The following is a 19,751-nucleotide window of genomic DNA, read 5'->3' as shown; positions in this document are numbered from 1 at the left end:
TTGTTGACGCTTGTTGGTGTAGCGCTGTTGCTGTCGCAGGTTGTTGTCGGCGCGGATGCTGGTTGATGTCGGCGAAGTTGTTGACGTGGTTGCTGGTGCAGCTGTTGTTGTCGCAGGTGCTGTTTGCCCGCGTGATGTTGAAGCTGATGCTCATGAAATTGTTGACGCTTGTTGGTGCAGCTGCTGTTGTCGAGGTTGTTGTCGGCGTGATGTTGAAGGAGGTCGATGTGAAGTTGTTGACGCTGTTGGTGTAGCTGTTGTGTTGTTGAGGTTGTTGTCATGCGGATGCTGAAGTTGACGTCGATGAAGTTGTTGACGTGGTTGTTGGTGTGTAGCTGTTGCTGTCGAGGTTGTCAGTGTGATGCTAGTTGACGTCGGTTAGTTGTTGACATTGCTTCAGTAGCTAAGGTTGTCGAGGTTGTTGTCATGCGACGTTAGTTGGCGTCACAGCTGTTGGACGGCTGTTGGTGTAGCTGTTGCCTAGGTTGTTGTCGCAGCGTGGATGTTGAAGTTGATGTCGATGTAGTTGTTAACGCTGTTGGTGTAGCTGTTGTTGTCGCAGGTTGTTGTCATGTGATGCTGAAGTTGATGTGGCGAAGGTTGTTGACGGGTTGTTGGTGTAGCTGTTGTTGTCGAGGTTATTGTCGCGATGCTGAAGTTGATGTCGATGAAGCTGTTGGACGCTAAGCTGGTAGCTGCCGCCGAGGTTGTTGGTCGGGGCGTGATGTTGAAGTTGATGTCGATGAAGTTGTTGACGGTTGTTGGTGTAGCGTTGTTGTCGGTGATGTTGAAGTTGATGTCATGAAGTTGTTGACGCTGTTGGTGTTAAGGTTTATGACGTTGTCGGCGTAATGTTGAAGTTGATGTCGGCGAAGTTGTTGATCGCAGTAGCTGTTGTTGTCGAGGTTGTTGTCGGCGTGGATGCTGGAAGTTGATGTCTATGAAGTTGTTGACGTGGTTGTTGGTGCAGTCGTTGTTGTTTCCAGGTTGTTGTCATGCGGATGCTGGAAGCGATGTCGATGTAGTTGTTGACGTTTGTTGGTGCAGCTGTTGTTGCCGAGGTTGCTGTCGGCGTGATACGAAGCTGATGCTTCCATGGCTGTCGACGCTAAGGTTGGTGCAGCTGTTGTTGCTGAGGCTGTTGTCACGCGATGCTGGAAGCGATGTCGGCGAAGCTGTTGACGCGGTTGGTGTAGCTTGTTGTTGTCGAGGTTGCTGTCACGTGGGATGTTGAAGCGCTGATGTCGATGAAGTTGTTGGACGTGGGTTGTTGGGTGTGCAGTTGTTGCTGTCGAGGTTGTTGTCGTGGATGCTGGAAGATTACGAAGCTGTTGATGTTGTTGGTAACCGTTGTTGTCGAGGTTGTCGGGCGTGATGCTGAAGCTGATGTCATGGCTGTTGATCGCTGTTGGTGCAGCTGCTGTTGTCGAGGCTGTTGCTGGCGTGATGCTGAAGGTTGACGTGGTTGTTGGTGTAATGTCGTCGAGGCTGTTGTCAGCGTGGATGCTGGTTGATGTCGGCGAAGTTGTTGACGTTGTTGGTAGCTGTTGTCGAGGTTGTTGTCAGTGTGGATGTTGAAGCGATGCCTATGTAGTTGTTGGACGCTGTTGGTGTAACTGTTGTTGGTCTAGGTTGTTGGGTCGGCGTGAGATGCTGAAGCATGTCGGTGTAGTTGTTGGACGCTGTTTCAGTAGCTGTTGTTGTCGCAGGTTGTTGTCGTATGCGGATGCTGAAGCGACGTCGATGAAGTTGTTGACGTTGCTGGTGTAGCTGTTGCTGGTGGTAGCTGTTGTTGTTGAGGTTGTTGTCAGCGTGATGTTGAAGGATAACGGCGAAGTTGTTGGACGTGGTTGTTGGTGTAGCTGTTGTCGAGGCTACGTCGCGTGATGCGTTATACTACTGATGTCGATGAAGTTGTTGGACGCTTGTTGGTAACCGTTGCTGTCGCAGGTTGCTGTCGGCGTGATGCTGAAGCTGATGTCGGCGAAGTTGTTGGACGGGTTGTTGGGTGTAGCTGTTGCTGTCAAGGCTGTTGCTGGCGGATGTTGAAGTTGATGTCGATGTAGCTGTTGGACGTTTGTTGGTGTAGCTGTTGCCCAGGTTGTTGTCGGCGTGATGCTGGAAGCGATGTCTATTTGAAGTTGCTGACGTTGTTGCGTAGTTGTTGCTGTCGAGGCTGTTGTCTACGTGGATGCTGGTGCTGATGCCGATGAAGTTGCTGACGTTGCTGGTAGCTGTTGTTGCTCGCAGGTTGGTTGCTCCAGCGTGATGCTGAAGTTGATGTCGATGTAGCTGTTGACGGCTGGTGTAGCCGTTGCTGCCCCAGGCTGGTCGGCGTGATGCTGGGGTTGATGTCGGCGAAGTTGTTGACGGGTTGCTGGTGTAGCTGTTGTTGTCAGCGCCAGCTGATGTCGTATTGTGCTGTTGACGCTGTTGGTGTAGCTGTTGCTGTCGAGGTTGTTGTCGGCGTGATGCTGAAGCGATGTCGATAGTTGCTTGACGTGGTTGCTGGTGTAGCTGTTGGGTTGTCGAGGCTATTGTCGCGGATGCTGGAAGTTGATGTCAATGAAGCTGTTGACGTTGTTATAGCGTTGTTGCTGTCGAGGCTGTTGTCGGCGTGGATGCTGAAGCCGATGCCCACGTGCTGCTGGACGGGCTTGCTGTGCAGTGCTGCCCAGGCTTGTTGGTCAGCGGATGTTGAAGTTGATGTCACGGCGAAGTTGTTGGTATTGTCGGGCGTGGATGTTGAAGTTGATGTTTCCATGTAGCTGTTGACGTGGTTGTTGGTGTAGCGGTTGTTAATGGGCGTGATGTTGAAGTTGGATGTCGGCGTAGTTGTTGACGCTTGTTGCGTAGGTGTTGGTTGTTTGCGCTGTTGTCGGGCGGGATGCTGGAAGTTGATGTCAATGAAGTTGTTGACGCTGTTACGTAGCTGCTGTTGCCCAGGTTGTTGCTTGGCGTGATGCTGAAGCGATGTCGATGAAGGTTGACGGGTTGTTGGTGCAGCATTGTTGTCTATGTTGCTGTTACGGATGTTGGAAGTTGATGTCGGCGAAGTTGTTGACGTTGTTGGTGTAGCTGTTGCTGTCGCAGGTTGTTGTCGTATGCGATGCTGAAGTTGATGTCGATGAAGCTGTTGACGGTTGGTGTAGCTGCTGCTGTCGCAGGTTGCTGTCAGCGTGGATGTTGGTTGATGTCATGAAGTTGTTGATTGCTATGTAGCCGTTGTTGTCGAGGTTGCTGTCGGTGTGGGTTGAGGCTGATGTCGATGAAGCTGTTGACGCTAAGTTGGTGTATCTGGTTGTTGTCGAGGTTGTTGCCCATGCGGATGCTGGCGTTGATGTCGGCGAAGTTGTTGACGGGTTGTTGGTGCAGCTGTTGTCGTCGAGGTTAAGCTGTCGGCGTGGATGTTGAAGTTGATGTCGATGAAGTTGTTGACGTTGTTGGTGTAGCTGTTGTCGGCGGATGTTGAAGCGATGTCGTATGTAGTTGTTGGACGTGGTTGTTGGTGCGTAGCTGTTGTTGTCGAGGTTAAGGTCATGCGTGGGATGTTTGTGCTGATGTCGATGAAGCGTTGGACGCTTTGTTGGTAGCTGCTGTTGTCGCAGGTTGTTGTCGGGCGTGGGATGCTGGAAGTTGATATCGGCGAAGTTGTTGACGTGGTTGTTGCTGGTGTAGCCGCCGCCGAGGTTGTCAGCGATGCTGAAGCCATGTCGATGAAGTTGCTGGACGTGGTTGTTGGTGTAGCTGTTGCTGTCGCAGGTTGTTGTCGGTGGATGCTGAAGTTGATGCTCATGAAGTTGTTGGTAGCTGTTGTTGTCGGCGTGATGTTAGTTGATGGTCGGCGAAGTTGTTGACGTGGTTGTTGGTGTAGCGGTTGTTGTCGGCGTGATGTTGAAGCTGATGTCGATGAAGTTGTTGACGTTGCTGGTGGTGTTATTGCTTCAGGCTGCTGTCACGGGATGCTGAAGCTGATGTCTATGAAGTTGTTGACGCTTTGTTGGTGTAGCTTGTTGTTGTCGTAGTTGTTGCTGGCGTGGATGTTGAAGTTGATGTCGATGAAGTTGTTGACGTGGTTGTTGGTGTATTGTTGTTGTCGAGGTTGTTGTTGGCGTGGGATGTTGAAGCTGATGTCGATGAAGTTGTTGGACGTGTTGGTAGCTGTTGTTGTTTAGGTTGTTGTCGGCGTGATGTTGCTGGAAGGATGTTGATGTAGTTGTTGACGTGGTTGTTGGTGTAGCTGTTGTTGTCGAGGTTGTTGTCAGCGTGGATGTTGAAGTTGATGTCGATGAAGTTGTTGACGTTGTTGGTGTAGCTGTTGTTGTCGAGGTTGTTGTCGGTGTGGATGTTGAGGTTGATGTCGGCGAAGCTGTTGACGCTGTTGGTATCTGTTGTTGTTTGAGGTTGTTGTCGGGCGTGGATGTTGGAAGTTGATGTCGGCGAAGTTGTTGACGGGTTGTTGCGTAGCTGTTGTTGTCGAGGTTGTTGTTGGCGTGGATGCTGAAGTTGATGTCTATGAAGCGTTGACGTTTGTTGGTGTAGCTGTTGTCATGCGGATGTTGAAGTTGATGTGCTCATGAAGTTAAGGACGCGGGTTGCTGGGTGTAGCTGTTGTTGTTTCCAGGCTGTTGTCGGGCGTATGTTGGAAGCGATGTCGATGGCTGCTGACGTTGTTGGTGTAGCTGTTGTTAATGAGGTTGTTGTCGGCGGATGCTGAAGCCGGATGTCTATGAAGTTGTTGACGCGGTTGGTGGAAGCTGTTGTTGTTTCCAGGTTGTTGTCGGCGTGATGCTGAAGTTGATGTCGATGAAGTTGCTGACGGGCTGTTGGTGTAGCTGTTGCCTGCGCTGTTGTCGGGCGTGATGCTGCTGATGTCGATGAAGTTGTTGATGCTGTTGGTGTAACTGTTGCCGAGGTTAGTTGTCAGCGTGATGTTGAAGTGATGTCGATGTAGTTGTTGACGTGGTTGTTGGTGTAGCCGTTGCTGGTCGCGTTGCTGTTGGCGGGATGTTGAAGCTGATGCCTATGAAGTTGTCATCGCTTGCTGGTGCAGCCGTTGTCGTTTCCAGGTTGTTGTCATGCGATGCTGAAGCGATGTCGGCGAAGTGTTGACGCTGTTGGTAGCTGTTGCTGTCTTATGTTGTCGGTCGGCGCGGATGCTGGAAGTTAAGGTCGGCGAAGTTGTTGACGTGGTTGTTGGTGTAGCGTTGTTGCCTACGCGATGCTGAAGTTGATGTCGGCGAAGTTGTTGATTTGTTATACGGCTTGTTGCCCAGGTTGTTGTCAGGATGCTGAAGCGATGTCTATGAAGTTGTTGGACGCTATGCTGGTAGCCGTTGCTGTCGATGAAGGCTGACGCTTGCTGGTGTAGCCGTTGCTTGTCGAGGATGTTGTTACGCGGATGCTGGAAGTTGATGACGATAGTTGTTGGACGCGGCTGTTGGTGTAGCTGCTGCTGCCTGCGGTTGTTATCGGCGTGGATGTTGAAGTTGATGTCGGCGAAGGTTGACGTTGGTAGCTAAGGTTACCAGTTTGTTGCCCATGCGGATGCTGAAGTTGATGTCATGAAGTTGCTGGACGTAGTTGTTGGTGTAGCTGTTGTTGTCGAGGTTGTTGGTCGCATGCGTGGATGTTGGTTGATGTCGATGAAGTTGTTGACGTTGCAGCTGTTGTTGTCGCAGGTTGTCATGATGTTGAAGTTGATCGGCGAAGTTGCTGACGTGGTTGTTGGTGTAGCTGTTGTTGTCGAGGTTGTTGTCGGGCGTGGATGCTGAAGTTGATGTCATGCTGTTGACGTTGTTGGTGTAGCTGTTGTTGTCGAGGTTGGTGTCGGCGTGGTTGTTGGTGCTGTTGCTTCTGTCAAGTTGGTTGTTGGTGTAGCTGTTGTTGTCGAGGTTGTTGGTTTGGCGGGATGTTGAAGTTGATGTCGATGAAGTTGTTGACGCTTGTTGGCGTAGCTGTTGTTGTTTAGGTTGTTGGTCGGCGTGATGTTGAAGCTGATGTCGGCGAAGTTGTTGGACGTGGTTGTTGGTGTAGCGAAGGTTGTCGGCGTGATGTTGAAGCGATGTCGATGAAGCTGTTGACGCTGCTGGTGCAGCTGTTGCTGTCGCAGGTTGGTCGCATGCGGATGCTGAAGGGGATGTCGATGAAGTTGTTGACGCTGTTGGTGTAGCCGTTGTTGCCGCAGGTTGCTGTCACGTGGATGTTGAAGTTGATGTCGATGAAGTTGTTGACGCTGTTGGTGTAGCTGTTGCTGTTTATGTTGTTGTCGTATGCGATGCTGAAGTTGATGTCATGAATTGTCGACGTTGTTGGTGTAGCTGTTGTTGTCGAGGCTGTTGTCGGGCGTGATGTTGGTTGATGTTTGATGAAGTTGTTGACGTGGTTGTTGGTGTAGCTGTTGTTGTCGCAGGTTGTTGTCGCGCGTGATGTTGAAGTGATGTCGATAGAAGTGTTGACGCGTGTTGGTGTAAATGTTGCTGTCGCAGGTTGTTGTCGGGCGTGATGTTGAAGCTGATGTCGGCGAAGTTGTTGACGGGTTGTTGGTATTGTTGTTGTCGAGGTTGTCGCATGCGGATGTTGGAAGTTGATGTCAATGAAGTTGTTGACGTTGCTGGTGTAGTCATGTTGTCGCAGGTTGTTGTCGCATGCGGGATGCTGAAGTTGATGCCCATTTAGTTGTTGACGCTTGGTTGGTGCAGCCGCGGTTGTCGCAGGCTGCGTCATGCGATGTTAGTTGATGTCATGAAGTTGTTGACGTGTAGTTGCTGGTGTAGCTGTTGTCGAGGTTGTTGTCGGGCGTGGATGTTGAAGTTGATGTCGGCGAAGTTGTTGACGCGTTGGTGCAGCTGTTGTTGTCGGCGGTTAAGGTCGGGCGTGATGTTGAAGTTGATGTTTACGAAGTTGTTGACGGGTTGCTGGTGTAGCTGTTGCTGTCGCAGGTTGTTGTCGGCATGGGATGCTGGAAGTTGATGTCAACAGCTGTTGACGTTGCTGGTAGCTGTTGTTGTCGCGTTGTTGTCGGCGTGATGTTGGAAGTTGATGTCGGCGAAGTTGTTGACGTTGTTGGTGTAGCTGTTGTTGGTGTAGCTGTTGAGGTTGTTGTCGGCGTGGATGTTGAAGTTGATGTCGATGAAATTGTTGACATGGTTGTTGGTGTAGCTGTTGTTGTCGAGGTTGTTGTCGGCGTGGATGTTGAAGTTGATGTCGATGAAGTTGTTGACGTTGTTGGTGTAACTGTTGTTGTCGAGGTTGTTGTCGGCGTGATGTTGCTGATGTCGCGAAGCAGTTGAGGTTGCTGGTAGCTGTTGCTGTCAAGGTTGTTGTTGGCGGATGCTGTGCTGATGTCGATGAAGTTGTTGACGCGTTGGTGTAGCTGTTAAGTTGTCGAGGTTGTTGTCGGGCGTGATGCTGAAGCTGATGCTCCATAGTTGCTGACGTTGCTGGTGTAGCTGTTGTTGTCGGCGTGGGATGTTGAAGCTGAGTTGATGAAGTTGTTGACGCGGTTGGTGTAGCTGTTGCTGTCGCAGGTTGCTGTACGGCGTGATGCTGGAAGATGTCGGCGAAGTTGCTGTTGACGGGAATGTTGGCAGCCGTTGTTGTCAAGGATGCTGAAGCGATGTCTATGAAGTTGTTGACGTTGTTGGTGTAGCGCTAAGGTTGTCGAGGTTGTTGTCAGCGTGATGTTGAAGTTGATGTCGGCGTGTTGTTGACTTGTTGGTAGCTGCTGTTGTCGGCGCGATGTTGAGGTTGATGTCTTTCCATGAAGTTGTTGACGTGGTCGTTAGTAATGTTGTTACCCCAGGTTGTTGTCGGGCGTGATGCTGAAGTTGATATCGATGAAGTTGTTGACGCTTGTTGGTGTAGCTGCTGTTGTCGAGGTTGTTGTCTCATGCGTGGATGTTGAAGCGATGTCGATGAAGTTGCTGACGTATTGTTGGTGTAGCTGTTGCTGTCGGCGGGGTTGCTGTCGGCGTGGATGCTGAAGTTGATGTCGATGAAGCTGTTGACGTTGTTGGTGTAGCTGTTGTTGTCGGGCGTGGATGTTGAAGTTGATGTTGATGGTTGTTGACGTGGTTGTTGGTAGCTGTTGTTGTCGGTGCTGTTGTCGCGGATGTTGAAGTTGATGTCGATTTAGTTGTTGACGCTTGTTGGTGTAGCGCTGTTGCTGTCTACGTGATGTTGAAGTTGATGTCGATGAAGCGATGTGGTTGTTGGTGAATGTTGTTGTCTGCGGTTGTCGGCGCATGTTGAAGCGATGGGTCGATGAAGTTGTTGACGCGGCTGTTGGTGCAGCTGCTGCTGTCGAGGTTGGCGCCCGGGCGTGATGCTGAAGTTGATGCTCTATGAAGTTGTTGACGTTGTTGGTGCAATCCGTTGTTGTTTCCAGGTTGCTGTCGGCATGGATGTTGGAAGTTGATGTCGATAGTTGCTGGACGGTTGTTGCGTAGCTGTTGTTGTCGCAGGTTGTTGGTCGGGCGCGCGGATGTTGAAGCTGATGTCGGCGAAGTTGTTGACGTTGTTGGTGTAGCTGTTGTTGTCGGCGGATGTTGAAGCTGATGTCGATGAAGTTGTTGACGTTGTCGAGGTTGTTGTCGGCGTGATGTTGAAGTGATGGTCGGCGTAGCTGTTGGACGGGATGTTATGTAGCTGCTAAGGTCGAGGTTGTCGGCGCGGATGCCAGCCGATGTCAGTTGTTGACGTTGTTGGTAGCTGTTGTCGAGGTTGTTGTCGGCGATGTTGGAAGCTGGATGTCGATGAAGTTGTTGACGCTGTTGGTAGCTGTTGCTGTCGAGGTTGTTGTCATGCGGATGTTGAAGTTGATGTCGGTTGTTGACATGTTGGTGTACGCTGTTGTCGAGGTTGTCGCATGGATGCTGAAGCTGATGTCGATGAAGGTTGACGGGTTGTTGGTGTAGCCGTCGTTGTCGGGCGTTGAAGTTGATGTCGGCGAAGTTGTTGACGGTTGTTGGTGTAGCTGTTGCTGCTCGAGGTTGTTGTCAGCGTGGATGTTGAAGCGATGTCGGCGAAGTTGTTGACGTTAAGCTGGTGTAGCTGTTGTCGTCGAGGCTGCTGTCGGGCGTGGATGCTGGAAGTTGATGTCGATGAAGTTGTTGACATTGCTGGTGTAGCTGTTGTTTCCAGGTTGCTGTCGGGCGTGATGTTGAAGTTGATGTCGATGGTTGTTGACGGGTTGCAGTAGCTGTTGCTGTCGAGGTTGCCGGTCGTATGGATGTTGGCGATGTCGGCGAAGTTGTTGACGGGTTGTTGGTAGCTGTTGTTGTCGAGGTTGTTGTCGCGTGATGTTGAAGCGATGTCGATGAAGTTGTTGACGCTGTTGGTGTGAAGGCCATAAGGTTGTCGCAGGTTGTTGTCATGCGTGGATGTTGAAGTTGATGTCGATGGAAGTTGCTTGACGTGGTTATGGTGTAGCTGTTGCTGTCGAGGTTGTTGTCAGCGCGGGATGCTGAAGTTGATGTCAATGGCTGTTGACGCTTTAAGGTGTGAAGCTGTTGTTGTCGCAGGTTGTTGTCGGGCGTGGATGTTGAAGTTGATGTTGATGCAGTTGTTGACGTTGTTGGTAGCTGTTGTTGTCGGTGTTGTTGTCGGCGTGGATGTTGAAGTTGATGTGTCGATGAAGTTGTTGACGCTGTTGGTGTAACTGTTGTTGTTTGCGTTGTTATCGGGCGCGATGCTGGAAGCGATGTCGATGAAGTTGTTGACGTTGTTGGTGTAGCTGCTGTTGTCGAGGTTGTTGTTGGCGTGGATGTTGAAGTTGTTGACGTGGTTGTTGGTGTAGCTGTTGTTGTCGAGGTTGTTGTCGGCGTGGATGTTGAAGTTGATGTCGATGAAGTTGTTGACGTTGTTGGTGTAGCTGTTGTTGTCGAGGTTGTTGTCAGCGTGGATGTTGAAGTTGATGTCGGCGAAGTTGTTGACGCTGTTGGTGCAACTGCCGCTCTGCGGTTGTTGTCGGCGCGGGATGTTGAAGTTGATGTCGGTGAAGTTGTTGACGCTTGTTTGTGTAGCTGTTGCTGTCGAGGTTGTTGTCATGCGGATGCTGAAGTTGATGTCGATGGCTAAGTGGACGCTGTTGGTAGCGTTGTTGTCTAGGTTGTTGTCGGCGGATGCTGAAGGATGTCATGGTTGCCGGACGCGGTTGTTGGTGTACGTTGCTGTCGAGGTTGTTGTCGGCGTGGATGTTGAAGTTGATGTCGGTGGAAGTTGTTGACGCTGTTGGTGTAACTGTTGCTGTCGCAGGTTGTTGCCCATGGATGCTGAAGTTGATGTCTATGAAGTTGCTGACGCGGTTGTTGGTGTAGCTGTTGCTGTTAAGGTTGTTGCTGGCGCGGATGTTGAAGCTGGGATGTCGATGAAGTTGTTGACGTTGTTGGTAGCCGTTGCTGTCGCAGGTTGTTGTCGGGCGTGATGTTGGAAGCCGATGTCGCATGAAGTTGTTGACGTTGGTGTAGCTGTTGGTTGTCGCAGGTTGTTGTTGGCGCGGATGTTTTGCCGATGCTCCATGAAGTTGTTGACGTTGTTTGTGTAGCCGTTGCTGTCGCAGGTTGCTGTCGGGCGTGGATGTTGAAGTTGGGATGTCGGCGAAGTTGTTGACGCTGTTGGTGTAGCTGTTGTTGTCGCAGGTTGTTGTCGCAACGTGATGTTGAAGCGATGCCCATGAAGTTGTTGGACGCGGTTGTTGGTGCAGCTGTTGTTGTCGAGGTTGTTGTCGGGCGTGATGCTGAAGTTGATGTCGATGAAGGTTAGACGCTGTTGGTAACTGTTGCTGTCGGTATTGTTGGGTTTCATGCGGGATGCTGAAGCTGATGCTCGATGAAGTTGTTGACGTGGCTGTTGGTGCAGCTGTTGTTGTCGAGGTTGTTGTCATGCGATGTTGAAGTTGATGTCGATGAAGTTGTTGGGACGCGTTGGTAGCTGTTGCTTGTCGAGGTTGTTGTCGGCGTGGATGCTGGAAGGATGTCGATGAAGTTGTTGACGTTGTTGGTGTAGCTGTTGTTGCTCAGGTTGTTGTCGCATGCGATGTTGGAAGTTGATGTCGGCGAAGTTGTTGACGGGTTGTTGCGTGCATTGTTGTCTATGCTGGATGTCGTGATGAAGTTGTTGACGTTGTTAGGTAGTTGTTATTTGAGGTTGTTGTCGGTGTGGATGCGTTGAAGTTGATGTCGATGAAGCTGTTGATGTGGTTGTTGGTGTAGCTGTTGTTGTCGAGGTTGCTGGTCGGCATGGATGTTGGAAGTTGGATGTCGGCGAAGTTGTTGACGCTTGTTGGTGTAGCTGTTGTTGTCGGCGTGGATGTTGAAGTTGATGTCGATGAAGTTGTTGACGTGGTTGTTGGTGTAGCGGTTGTTGTCGGCGTGGATGTTGAAGTTGAAGTCAATGAAGTTGTTGACGTTGTTGGTGTAGCTGTTGTTGTCGAGGTTGTTGTCGGCGTGGATGTTGAAGTTGAAGTCAATAGTTGTTGACGCTTGTTGGTGTGTTGCTGGTTGTCGAGGCTGCTGTCGCATGCGGATGTTGAAGTTGACGTCGGCGGAAGGCTGTTGACGCTTGTTGGTGTAGCTGTTGCTGTCGAGGTTGTTGCCTCCATGCGGATGTTGAAGTTGATGCTCATGAAGTTGTTGACGCGGGTTGTTGGTGTAGCTGTTGTTGTCGCAGGTTGTTGTCAGTGTGGATGCTGGAAGCGATGTCGATGTAGTTACACGTTGTTGCTGTAGCTGCTAAGGTTTATGTTGTCGTATGCGGATGTTGAAGTTGATGTCGATGAAGCGTTGGACGTTGTTGGTGTAGCTGTTGTTGTCGAGGTTGTTGTCAGCGTGATGTTGAAGTTGATGTCGGCGAAGCACGGACGTATTGTTGGTGTAGCTGTTGGTTGTCGCAGGTTGTTGTCGGCGTGGATGCTGAAGTTGATGTTTATAGTTGTTGACGCTGTTGGTGCAGCTGTTGTTGTCGGCGTGGATGTTGAAGTTGATGTTGATGAAGTTGTTGACGTGGTTGTTGGTGTAGCTGTTGTTGTCGAGGTTGTTGTCGGCGTGGATGTTGAAGTTGATGTCGATGAAGTTGTTGACGTTGTTGGTGTAGCTGTTGTTGTCGGCGTGGATGTTGAAGTTGATGTCGATGAAGTTGTTGATGTGGTTGTTGGTGTAGCTGTTGTTGTCGAGGTTGTTGTCGGCGTGGATGTTGAAGTTGATGTCATGAAGTTGTTGGACGTGGTTGTTGGGTGTAGCTGTTGCTGTCGCAGGTTGTCGGGCGTGGATGCTGGAAGTTGATGTCGGCGAAGGTTGGATTGTTGGTGTAACCGTTGCTGTCGAGGTTGTTGTTGGCGTGGATGTTGAAGCGATGTCGGCGAAGCGTTGACGTGGTTGTTGGTGTGTAGCCGTTTGCTGTCGAGGTTGTTGTCGCGTGGGATGTTGGGGTTGATGTCGATGAAGTTGTTGACGTTGTTGGTGTAGCTGTTGTTGTCGCGGCGTGATGTTGAAGCTGATGTCGATGAAGTTAAGCTCGACGTTGTTGTCGAGGTTGTTGTCGGGCGTGGGATGTTGGAAGTTGATGTCGCATGTAGCTGTTGACGCTGTTGGTAGCTGTTGTTGCCGAGGTTGTTGGTCGGCGTGATGCTGAAGCTGATGTCTTATGAAGTTGTTGACGCTGTTGGTGTAGCTGTTATTGTCGCAGGTTGTCGCATGTGATGCTGGAAGTTGTTGACGTGGTTGTTGGTGTAGCTGTTGTTGTCGAGGTTGTTGTCGGCGTGGATGTTGAAGTTGATGTCGATGAAGTTGTTGACGTTGTTGGTGTAGCTGTTGTTGTCGAGGTTGTTGTCGGCGTGGATGTTGAAGTTGATGTCGATGAAGTTGTTGACGTTGTTGGTGTAGCTGTTGTTGTCGAGGTTGTTGTCGGCGTGGATGTTGAAGTTGATGTTTATGTAGTTGTTGACTGTTGGTGTAGCTGTTGTTGTCGCAGGTTGTTGTCGGCGTGATGTTGAAGTTGATGTCGTTGTTGATGGGTTGTTGGTGTAGCGTTGGTGTCGGCGTGATGTTGAAGCGAAGTCAATGAAGTTGTTGACGCTGTTGGTGTAGCTAAGGTTTGCGTTGTTGCCCAGCGTGATGTTGTGCTGATGTCTGGCGAAGTTGTTGACGTTGTTGGTGCAGTCGCCAGTTATTGTCGCAGGTTGTTGTCATGCGGATGTTGAAGTTGATGTCGATGAAGTTGTTGATGGTTGTTGGTGTAGCTGTTGTTGTTTCCAGGTTGTTGTCAGCGGGATGCTGAAGGCGATGTCGGCGAAGTTGTTGACGTTGGTGGTATTGTTGTTGTCGAGGTTGTTGTCGCACGTGGGATATTGAAGTTGATGTCGCATGAAGTTGTTGACGTTGTTGGTGTAGCTGTTGTTGTCGACGCTGTTGTCATGGGATGTTGGAAGTTGATGTCGATGAAGTTGTTGACGTGGTTGTTGTGTAGCTGTTGCTGTCGCAGGTTGTTGTCGGCGTGGATGTTAAAGCTGATGTCGATGAAGTTGTTGACGCAGTTGCTGGTGTAGCTGTTGGGTTGGTGTTGTTGTCGGCGTGGATGTTGAAGCTGATGCCGATGAAGTTGTTGGACGCTAGTAGCTAAGGTTGTCGAGGTTGTTGTCGGCGTGATGCTGAAGTTGATGTCGATGAAGTTGTTGACGTGGTTGTTGGTAGCTGTTGTTGTCGAGGCTAAGGTCGGCGTGATGTTGAAGTCGCTGTTATAGTTGTTGTTGTTGTTGTTGTAGCTGTTGCTGTCGAGGTTGTTGTCGGCGGATGCTGAAGTTGATGTTGACGCTGTTGACGTGGTTGTTGGTGTAGCGTTGTTGTCGGCGTGATGTTGAAGGATGTCGATGAAGTTGTTGACGTGGCTGTTGGTAGCTGTTGCTGTCGAGGTTGTTGGTCGGGCGTGGATGCTGAAGCTGATGCCGGCGAAGTTGTTGACCGGTTGTTGGTGGCTGTTGTTGTCGCAGGTTGTTGTCATGCGATGCTGGTGCGATGTCGGCGAAGTTGCTGATCGTTGCTGGCGTAGCCGTTATTGTCGAGGTTGTTGTCGGCGTGGATGCTGAAGCTGATGTCGGCGTAGTTGCTGACGGGTTGCCGGTGTAGCCGTTGTTGTCGCAGGTTGTTGTCGGCGTGATGTTGAAGTTGATGTCAATGTAGTTGTTGATGTTGTTGGTGTAGCTGTTCGTTGTCGAGGTTGTTGTCGGCGGATGTTGGAAGTGATGTCGGCGAAGTTGTTGACGGGTTGTTGGTGAAGCGTTGTTGTCGGGCGTGGATGTTGGCTGAAGTCACGAAGTTGTTGACGTTGTTGGTGCTGCTGTTGTTGTCGAGGTTGTTGTCGGCGTGGATGCTGAAGCTGATGTCAATGAAGTTGTTGGACGTGGTTGTTGGTGTAGCCGTTGTTGTCGAGGTTGTTGTCGGGCGTGATGTTGGAAGTTGATGTCGATGAAGTTGTTGGACGCTTGTTGGTGTAGCTGTTGCTGTCGAGGCTTTGTTGGTCGGCATGGATGTTGAAGTGATGGGGTCATGAAGTTGTTGATGTGGTTGTTGGTGTAGCTGTTGTTGTCGAGGTTGTTGCCCATGGATGTTGGAAGTTGATGTCGGCGAAGTTGTTGACGCTTGTTGGTAGCTGTTGTTGTCGAGGTTGTCGGCGTGATGTTGAAGCATGTCGATGGCTGTTGACGGGTTGTTGGTGCAGCTGTTGTTGTTGAGCGTTGCTTGCTCATGGATGTTGAAGTTGGATGTCTGGCGAAGTTGTTGACGTGGTTGTTGGTGTAGCTGTTGCCGTTTATGTTGTTGTCGGCGCGGATGTTGAAATTGATGTCGATGAAGTTGTTGACGTTGTTGGTGTAGCTGTTGTTGTCGAGGTTGTTGTCGGCATGGATGTTGAAGCTGATGTTGATGAAGTTGTTGATGTGGTTGTTGGTGTAGCTGTTGCTCTAGGTTGTTGTCACGTGGATGCTGGAAGTTGATGTCGATAGTTGTTGACGTTGTTGGTGTAGCTGTTAAGTTGCTTCCAGGTTGTTGTCGGGCGTGATGCTGGTTGATGTCATGTAGTTGTTGACGGGTTGTTGCGTAGCTGTTGTTGCCGAGGTTGTTGTCGGCGTGATGTTGCTGATGTCAATGAAGTTGTTGATGTTGCTGGTGTAGCTGTTGTTGTCGAGGGGGGTTGTTGGTCGGCGTGATGTTAGTTGATGTCGATGAAGTTGTTGACGTTGTTGGTGTAGCTGTTGTTGTCGAGGTTGTTGTCGGCGTGGATGTTGAAGTTGATGTCGATGAAGTTGTTGACGTGGTTGTTGGTGTAGCTGTTGTTGTCGAGGTTGTTGTCGGCGTGGATGTTGAAGTTGATGTCGATGAAGTTGTTGATGTTGCTGGTGTAGCTGTTGGTTAATGAGGTTGTTGCCCACGCGATGCTGCTGATGTCATGCAGTTGCTGACGTGGCTGAAGGTATTGCCACTCTATATTGTTGTCGCATGATGTTGGAAGTTGATGCTCACAGTTGTTGATTTGTTGGTGTAGCTGTTGTTGTTTCTATGCGTGATACGTTAGTTGATGTTACGAAGTTGTTGACGGGTTGTTGGTGTAGCTGTTGCTGGGGTTTAGGTTGTTGTCGGCGTGATGTTGAAGTTGATGTCGATGAAGTTGTTGACGTTTGTTGCTGTAGCTGTTGTTGTCGGCGTGGATGTTGAAGTTGATGTCGATGAAGTTGTTGATGTGGTTGTTGGTGTAGCTGTTGTTGTCGAGGTTGTTGTCACGCGGATGCTGAAGCTGATGTCGATGGTTGTTGACGTGGTTGTTGGTGTAGCTGTTGTTGTCGAGGTTGTTGTCGGGCGTGGGATGTTGAAGTTGGATGTCGGCGAAGTTGTTGATGCTGTTGGTGTAACTGTTGTTGTTTGCGGTTGTTGGTCGCATGCGGATGCTGAAGCTGATGTCGATTTAGCTGTTGACGCGTGGTGGTTGGTGCAGCCGTTGTTGTCGAGGTTGTTGTTGGCGTGATGTTGAAGCTGATGTCGCATGGTGCTGTTGGACGCTGCTGGTGTAGCTGCTGTTGTCAGGTTGTTGTCGGGCGCGGATGCTGAAGTTGATCGATGCAGTTGTTGACATTGTTGGTGTAGCTGTTGCTGTCGATATTGTTGTCAAAGGATGCTGGTTGATGTCGATGAAGTTGTTGACGTGGTTGTTGGTGTAGCTGTTGTTGTCGAGGTTGTTGTCATGTGTGATGCTGAAGTTGATGCCTATAGTTGTTGGACGGGTTGTTGGTGTAGCTGTTGTTGCCGGCGTTGTTGTCGGCGATGCTGAAGCGATGTCGCATGAAGTTGTTGACGCTGTTGGTGTAGCTGTTGTTGTCGAGGTTGTTGTCGGGCGTGATGCTGAAGGATGTCGGCGAAGTTGTTGACGGGGCTGTTGGTGTAGCTGTTGTTTTGTCGAGGTTGTTGTCGGCGTGGATGTTGAAGTTGATGTCAATGAAGTTGTTGACGTTGTTGGTGTAGCTGTTGTTGTCGAGGTTGTTGTTGGCGTGGATGTTGAAGTTGATGTCGATGAAGTTGTTGACGTGGTTGTTGGTGTAGCGGTTGTTGTCGGCATGGATGTTGAAGTTGATGTCGATGAAGTTGTTGACGTGGTTGTTGGTGTAGCTGTTGTTGTCGAGGTTGTTGTCGGCGTGGATGTTGAAGTTGATGTCGATGAAGTTGTTGACGTGGTTGTTGGTGTAGCTGTTGTTGTCGAGGTTGTTGTCGGCGTGGATGTTGAAGTTGATGTCGATGAAGTTGTTGACGTTGTTGGTGTAGCTGTTGTTGTCGCGGGCGTGCGGGATGCTGAAGTTGATGTCGGCGAAGTTGTTGACGGGTTGTTGGTGCAGCCGTTGTTGTCGAGGCTGTTGTCGGGCGCGGATGTTGAAGTTGATGTCAACGAAGTTGTTGACGCTAAGCTGGTAGCTGTTGTTGTCGAGGTTGGTCATGCGGGATGTTGGTTGATGTCGATGAAGTTGTTGGACGTGGTTGTTGGTGCATGTGTTGTTGCTCATGCGGATGCTGAAGTTGAAGTCAATGAAGTTGTTGACGTTGTTGGTGTGTAGTTGTTGTTGTCGAGGTTGTTGTCATGTGGGATGTTGAAGTTGATGTCGGCGAAGTTGTTGACGGTTGTTGCGTAGCTGTTGTTGTCGAGGTTGTTGTCGGCGTGGATGTTGAAGTTGATGTCGATGAAGTTGTTGACGTTGTTGGTGTAGCTGTTGTTGTCGAGGTTGTTGTCGGCATGGATGTTGAAGTTGATGTCGATGAAGTTGTTGATGTGGTTGTTGGTGTAGCTGTTGTTGTCGAGGTTGTTGTCGGCGTGGATGTTGAAGTTGATGTCGATGAAGTTGTTGACGTTGTTGGTGTAGCTGTTGTTGTCGAGGTTGTTGTCGGCGTGGATGCTGGAAGTTGATGTCGGCGAAGTTGTTGACGTGGCTGTTGGTGCAGCTGTTGTTGTCGCAGGTTGCTGTCGGGCGCGTGGATGCTGAAGTTATGTCGGCGTAGTTGTTGACGTGGTTGTTGGTGTAGCTGTTGTTGTCGAGGTTGTTGCTTTATGATGTTGGAAGTTGATGTCGATGAAGTTGTTGACGTTGTTGGTGTAGCCGTTGTTGTCGCAGGTTGTTCGCATGGACGTTGGGGTTGATGTCGGCGTAGTTGTTGATGGTTGCTGGTGTAGCTGTTGTTGTCGAGGTTGTTGTCGGCGTGACGTTGAAGGATGTCGATGAAGTTGTTGACGTTTGTTGGTGTAGCTGTTGTTGTCGAGGTTGTTGTCGGCGTGGATGTTGAAGTTGATGTCGATGAAGTTGTTGACGTGGTTCTATCTCTTGTTGGTGTAGCTGTTGTTGTCGAGGTTGTTGTCGGCGTGGATGTTGAAGTTGATGTCAATGAAGTTGTTGACGCTACAGTAGCTGTTGCTGTTTATGGTTGTCGGGCGATGTTGAAGTTGGATGTCGATGGAAGTTGTCGACGCTGTTGGTGTAGCTGTTGTTGCCTAGGTTGCTGTCGCATGCGGATGTTGAGCTGATGCTTCCATGAAATTGCTGGACGGTTGTTGGTGTAGCTGTTGCCCAGGTTGCTGTCGGGCGTGATGTTGGTTACGCCCATGAAGTTGTTGATGTTGTTGGTGTAGCTGTTGCTGTCGGCGTGATGTTGAAGCTGATGTCGGCGTAGTTGTTGACGTTGTTGGTGTAGCCGTTGTTGTCGAGGTTGTTGTCGCAGCGCGGATGTTGAAGCGATGTCGGCGAAGTTGTTGACGTGGTTGCTGGTGTAGCTAAGGTTATTTCTATGTGATGTTGAAGTTGATGCTCATGGAAGCTGTTGACGTTGTTGGTGCAGTTGTTGTTGCTCGAGGTTGTTGTCAGCGTGATGTTGAAGTTGATGTCGGCGAAGTTGTTGACGGTTGCGTAGCGCTGTTGTTGTCGGCGCGGGATGTTGAGGTTGATGTCGGTTGTTGACGTGGTTGTTGGTGTAGCTGTTGTTGTCGAGGTTGTTGTCGGATGTTGAAGCGATATCGATGAAGTTGTTGACGTTTGTTGGTGTAGTGCTGCTGCTGTCGAGGTTGTTGTCGGAGGATGTTGAAGTTGATGCTCGATGAAGTTGTTGGACGGTTGTTGGTGTAGCTGTTATGTCGAGGTTGTTGTCGGTGTGGATGTTGAAGTTGATGTCGGCGAAGTTGTTGCCGCGGTTGGTGTACCTGTTGTTGTCGAGGTTGTCGGGCGTGATGTTGAAGTTGATGCCGATGGTTGTTGACGTTGTTGGTAGCTGTTGCTGTCGAGGTTGTTGTCGGCGTGGATGTTGAAGCTGACGTCATGGCTGCTGGACGCTGTTGGCGTGAATGCGCCATTGCTGTCGCAGGTTGCTGTCGAGTGATGTCAGTTGATGTCGATGAAGCGTTGACGCTTGTTGGTGTAGCTGTTGCTACGAGGTTGTTGGTTTCATGCGATGCTGGTTGATGTCGGCGGTTGTTGACGTTGTTGGTGAAGTTTTGTTGTTGTCAGCGCGGATGTTGAAGCCGATGTTTATGAAGTTGTTGACGCTTGTTGTTTCCAGGCTGTTGTCGGGCGTGATGTTGAAGTTGATGTCGATGAAGTTGTTGACGCTTGTTGGTGTAGCCGTTGCTGTCGAGGTTGTTGTCGGCGTGGGATGTTGAAGTTGATGAACATGAAGTTGTTGACGTTTGTTGTGTAGCTGTTACGTCGTAGGTTGTTGTCGGGCGTGATGCTGAAGTTGTTGACGGGTTGCTGGTGTAGCTGTTGTTGTCGAGGTTGTTGTCGGCGCGGATGCTGAAGTTGATGTCGATGAAGTTGTTGACGTTGTTGGTGTAGCTGTTGCTGTCGAGGTTGTTGTCGCGATGCTGAAGTTGATGTCGCATAGCTGTTGACGTGGTTGCTGGTGTACTGTTGCTGTCGCAGGTTGTTGTTGGCGTGATGCTGGTTGATGTCTATTTAGTTGTTGACGTTATTGGTGTAGCGCTGTTGTTGCCCAGGTTGTTGTCATGCGATGTTGAAGCGATGCCCATGGTTGTTGTTGACGTTGTTGCGTAACCGTTGCTGGTCGGCGGAGGCTGAAGTTGATGTCGATGAAGGTTGACTTTGTTGTCGAGGTTGTTGTCGGGCGTGGATGTTGAAGCTGATGTCGCATGGTTGGTCGCACGGGTTGTTGGTGTGTAATGTCGTTGTTGCCCAGGTTGTTGTCGCATGCGGATGCTGAAGTTGATGTCGAAGTTGT

The 19,751-nt window shown here is 50.1% G+C and overlaps 5 protein-coding genes across 5 annotated transcripts; all 5 read right to left on the bottom strand.

Annotated features, from left to right (window-relative positions):
* Window positions 1-938: 938 nt before the first annotated feature.
* Window positions 939-3,796, bottom strand: LOC136827148 (uncharacterized). The gene is made up of 4 exons (XM_067084913.1): window positions 3,361-3,796; window positions 2,662-3,171; window positions 1,901-2,549; window positions 939-1,506 (listed from the first exon to the last, which is right to left on the bottom strand). Exons 1-4 carry the CDS (start codon window positions 3,794-3,796, stop codon window positions 939-941), a joined length of 2,163 nt encoding a protein of 720 aa, XP_066941014.1.
* Window positions 3,797-3,978: 182 nt separating this feature from the next.
* LOC136827147 (putative uncharacterized protein DDB_G0282499) lies at window positions 3,979-5,786 on the bottom strand. Its single transcript, XM_067084912.1, has 2 exons — window positions 5,529-5,786; window positions 3,979-4,542 (listed from the first exon to the last, which is right to left on the bottom strand). Exons 1-2 carry the CDS (start codon window positions 5,784-5,786, stop codon window positions 3,979-3,981), a joined length of 822 nt encoding a protein of 273 aa, XP_066941013.1.
* A 181-nt stretch (window positions 5,787-5,967) lies between these two features.
* On the bottom strand, window positions 5,968-6,726 carry LOC136827146 (anaphase-promoting complex subunit cdh1-like). Its single transcript, XM_067084911.1, has one exon. The coding sequence runs from the start codon at window positions 6,724-6,726 to the stop codon at window positions 5,968-5,970; it is 759 nt and encodes a 252-aa protein (XP_066941012.1).
* A 1,069-nt stretch (window positions 6,727-7,795) lies between these two features.
* On the bottom strand, window positions 7,796-16,229 carry LOC136827145 (GATA zinc finger domain-containing protein 11-like). The gene is made up of 6 exons (XM_067084910.1): window positions 16,163-16,229; window positions 15,779-16,035; window positions 14,307-15,128; window positions 10,304-10,860; window positions 8,809-9,334; window positions 7,796-8,626 (listed from the first exon to the last, which is right to left on the bottom strand). The coding sequence occupies exons 1-6, from the start codon at window positions 16,227-16,229 to the stop codon at window positions 7,796-7,798; spliced, it is 3,060 nt and encodes a 1,019-aa protein (XP_066941011.1).
* A 1,889-nt stretch (window positions 16,230-18,118) lies between these two features.
* Window positions 18,119-18,867, bottom strand: LOC136827144 (uncharacterized protein DDB_G0286175-like). The gene is made up of 2 exons (XM_067084909.1): window positions 18,718-18,867; window positions 18,119-18,643 (listed from the first exon to the last, which is right to left on the bottom strand). The coding sequence occupies exons 1-2, from the start codon at window positions 18,865-18,867 to the stop codon at window positions 18,119-18,121; spliced, it is 675 nt and encodes a 224-aa protein (XP_066941010.1).
* Window positions 18,868-19,751: the final 884 nt, after the last annotated feature.

The sequence above is a fragment of the Macrobrachium rosenbergii genome, chromosome 41 (genome assembly GCF_040412425.1).
Source record: "Macrobrachium rosenbergii isolate ZJJX-2024 chromosome 41, ASM4041242v1, whole genome shotgun sequence".
Lineage (NCBI taxonomy): Eukaryota > Metazoa > Arthropoda > Malacostraca > Decapoda > Palaemonidae > Macrobrachium > Macrobrachium rosenbergii.
The sequence above is the reverse complement of the archived record's forward strand: the minus strand, read 5'-3'. Positions and strand labels throughout refer to the sequence as shown.

Excerpts from the sequence above, each read along its gene's own strand:
- LOC136827148 (XM_067084913.1), bottom strand. The coding sequence starts at position 3,796 with ATGAGCATCAACTTCAGCATCCACCGACAACAACCTGCGACAGCAACA. Across the intron at positions 2,550-2,661 it reads AGCCTGGGCAGCACTGCACA|CATCCGCGACAATAGCCTCG; the intron begins GCAAGCCCGTCC and ends ATCAACTTCCAG. Across the intron at positions 1,507-1,900 it reads CAACAACTTCATCGACATCA|CATCCACGCTGACAACAGCC; the intron begins GTAGTATAACGC and ends GACATCAACCAG.
- LOC136827147 (XM_067084912.1), bottom strand. The coding sequence starts at position 5,786 with ATGACATCAACTTCAGCATCCACGCCCGACAACAACCTCGACAACAAC. Across the intron at positions 4,543-5,528 it reads TCCGCATGGGCAACAAACTG|CTACACCAACAAACGTCAAC; the intron begins GTAACCTTAGCT and ends GCATGACAACAG.
- LOC136827146 (XM_067084911.1), bottom strand. The coding sequence starts at position 6,726 with ATGACGCAGCCTGCGACAACCGCGGCTGCACCAACCAAGCGTCAACAA.
- LOC136827145 (XM_067084910.1), bottom strand. The coding sequence starts at position 16,229 with ATGACAACAACCTCGACAACAACAGCTACACCAACAACCACGTCAACA. Across the intron at positions 16,036-16,162 it reads AACTTCATCGACATCAACCA|CACCATGCGACATCAGCTTC; the intron begins GCATCCTTTGAC and ends AGCGTCCAACAG. Across the intron at positions 9,335-10,303 it reads ACAGCTACACCAACAACCGC|CGTCAACAACTTCATCGACA; the intron begins GTCAGCAACTTC and ends TCACACCAACAG.
- LOC136827144 (XM_067084909.1), bottom strand. The coding sequence starts at position 18,867 with ATGGCGCATTCACGCCAACAGCGTCCAGCAGCCATGACGTCAGCTTCA. Across the intron at positions 18,644-18,717 it reads GACAACCTCGACAACAACAG|CTACACCAACAACCGTCCAA; the intron begins GTACACCAACCG and ends TCGACATAACAG.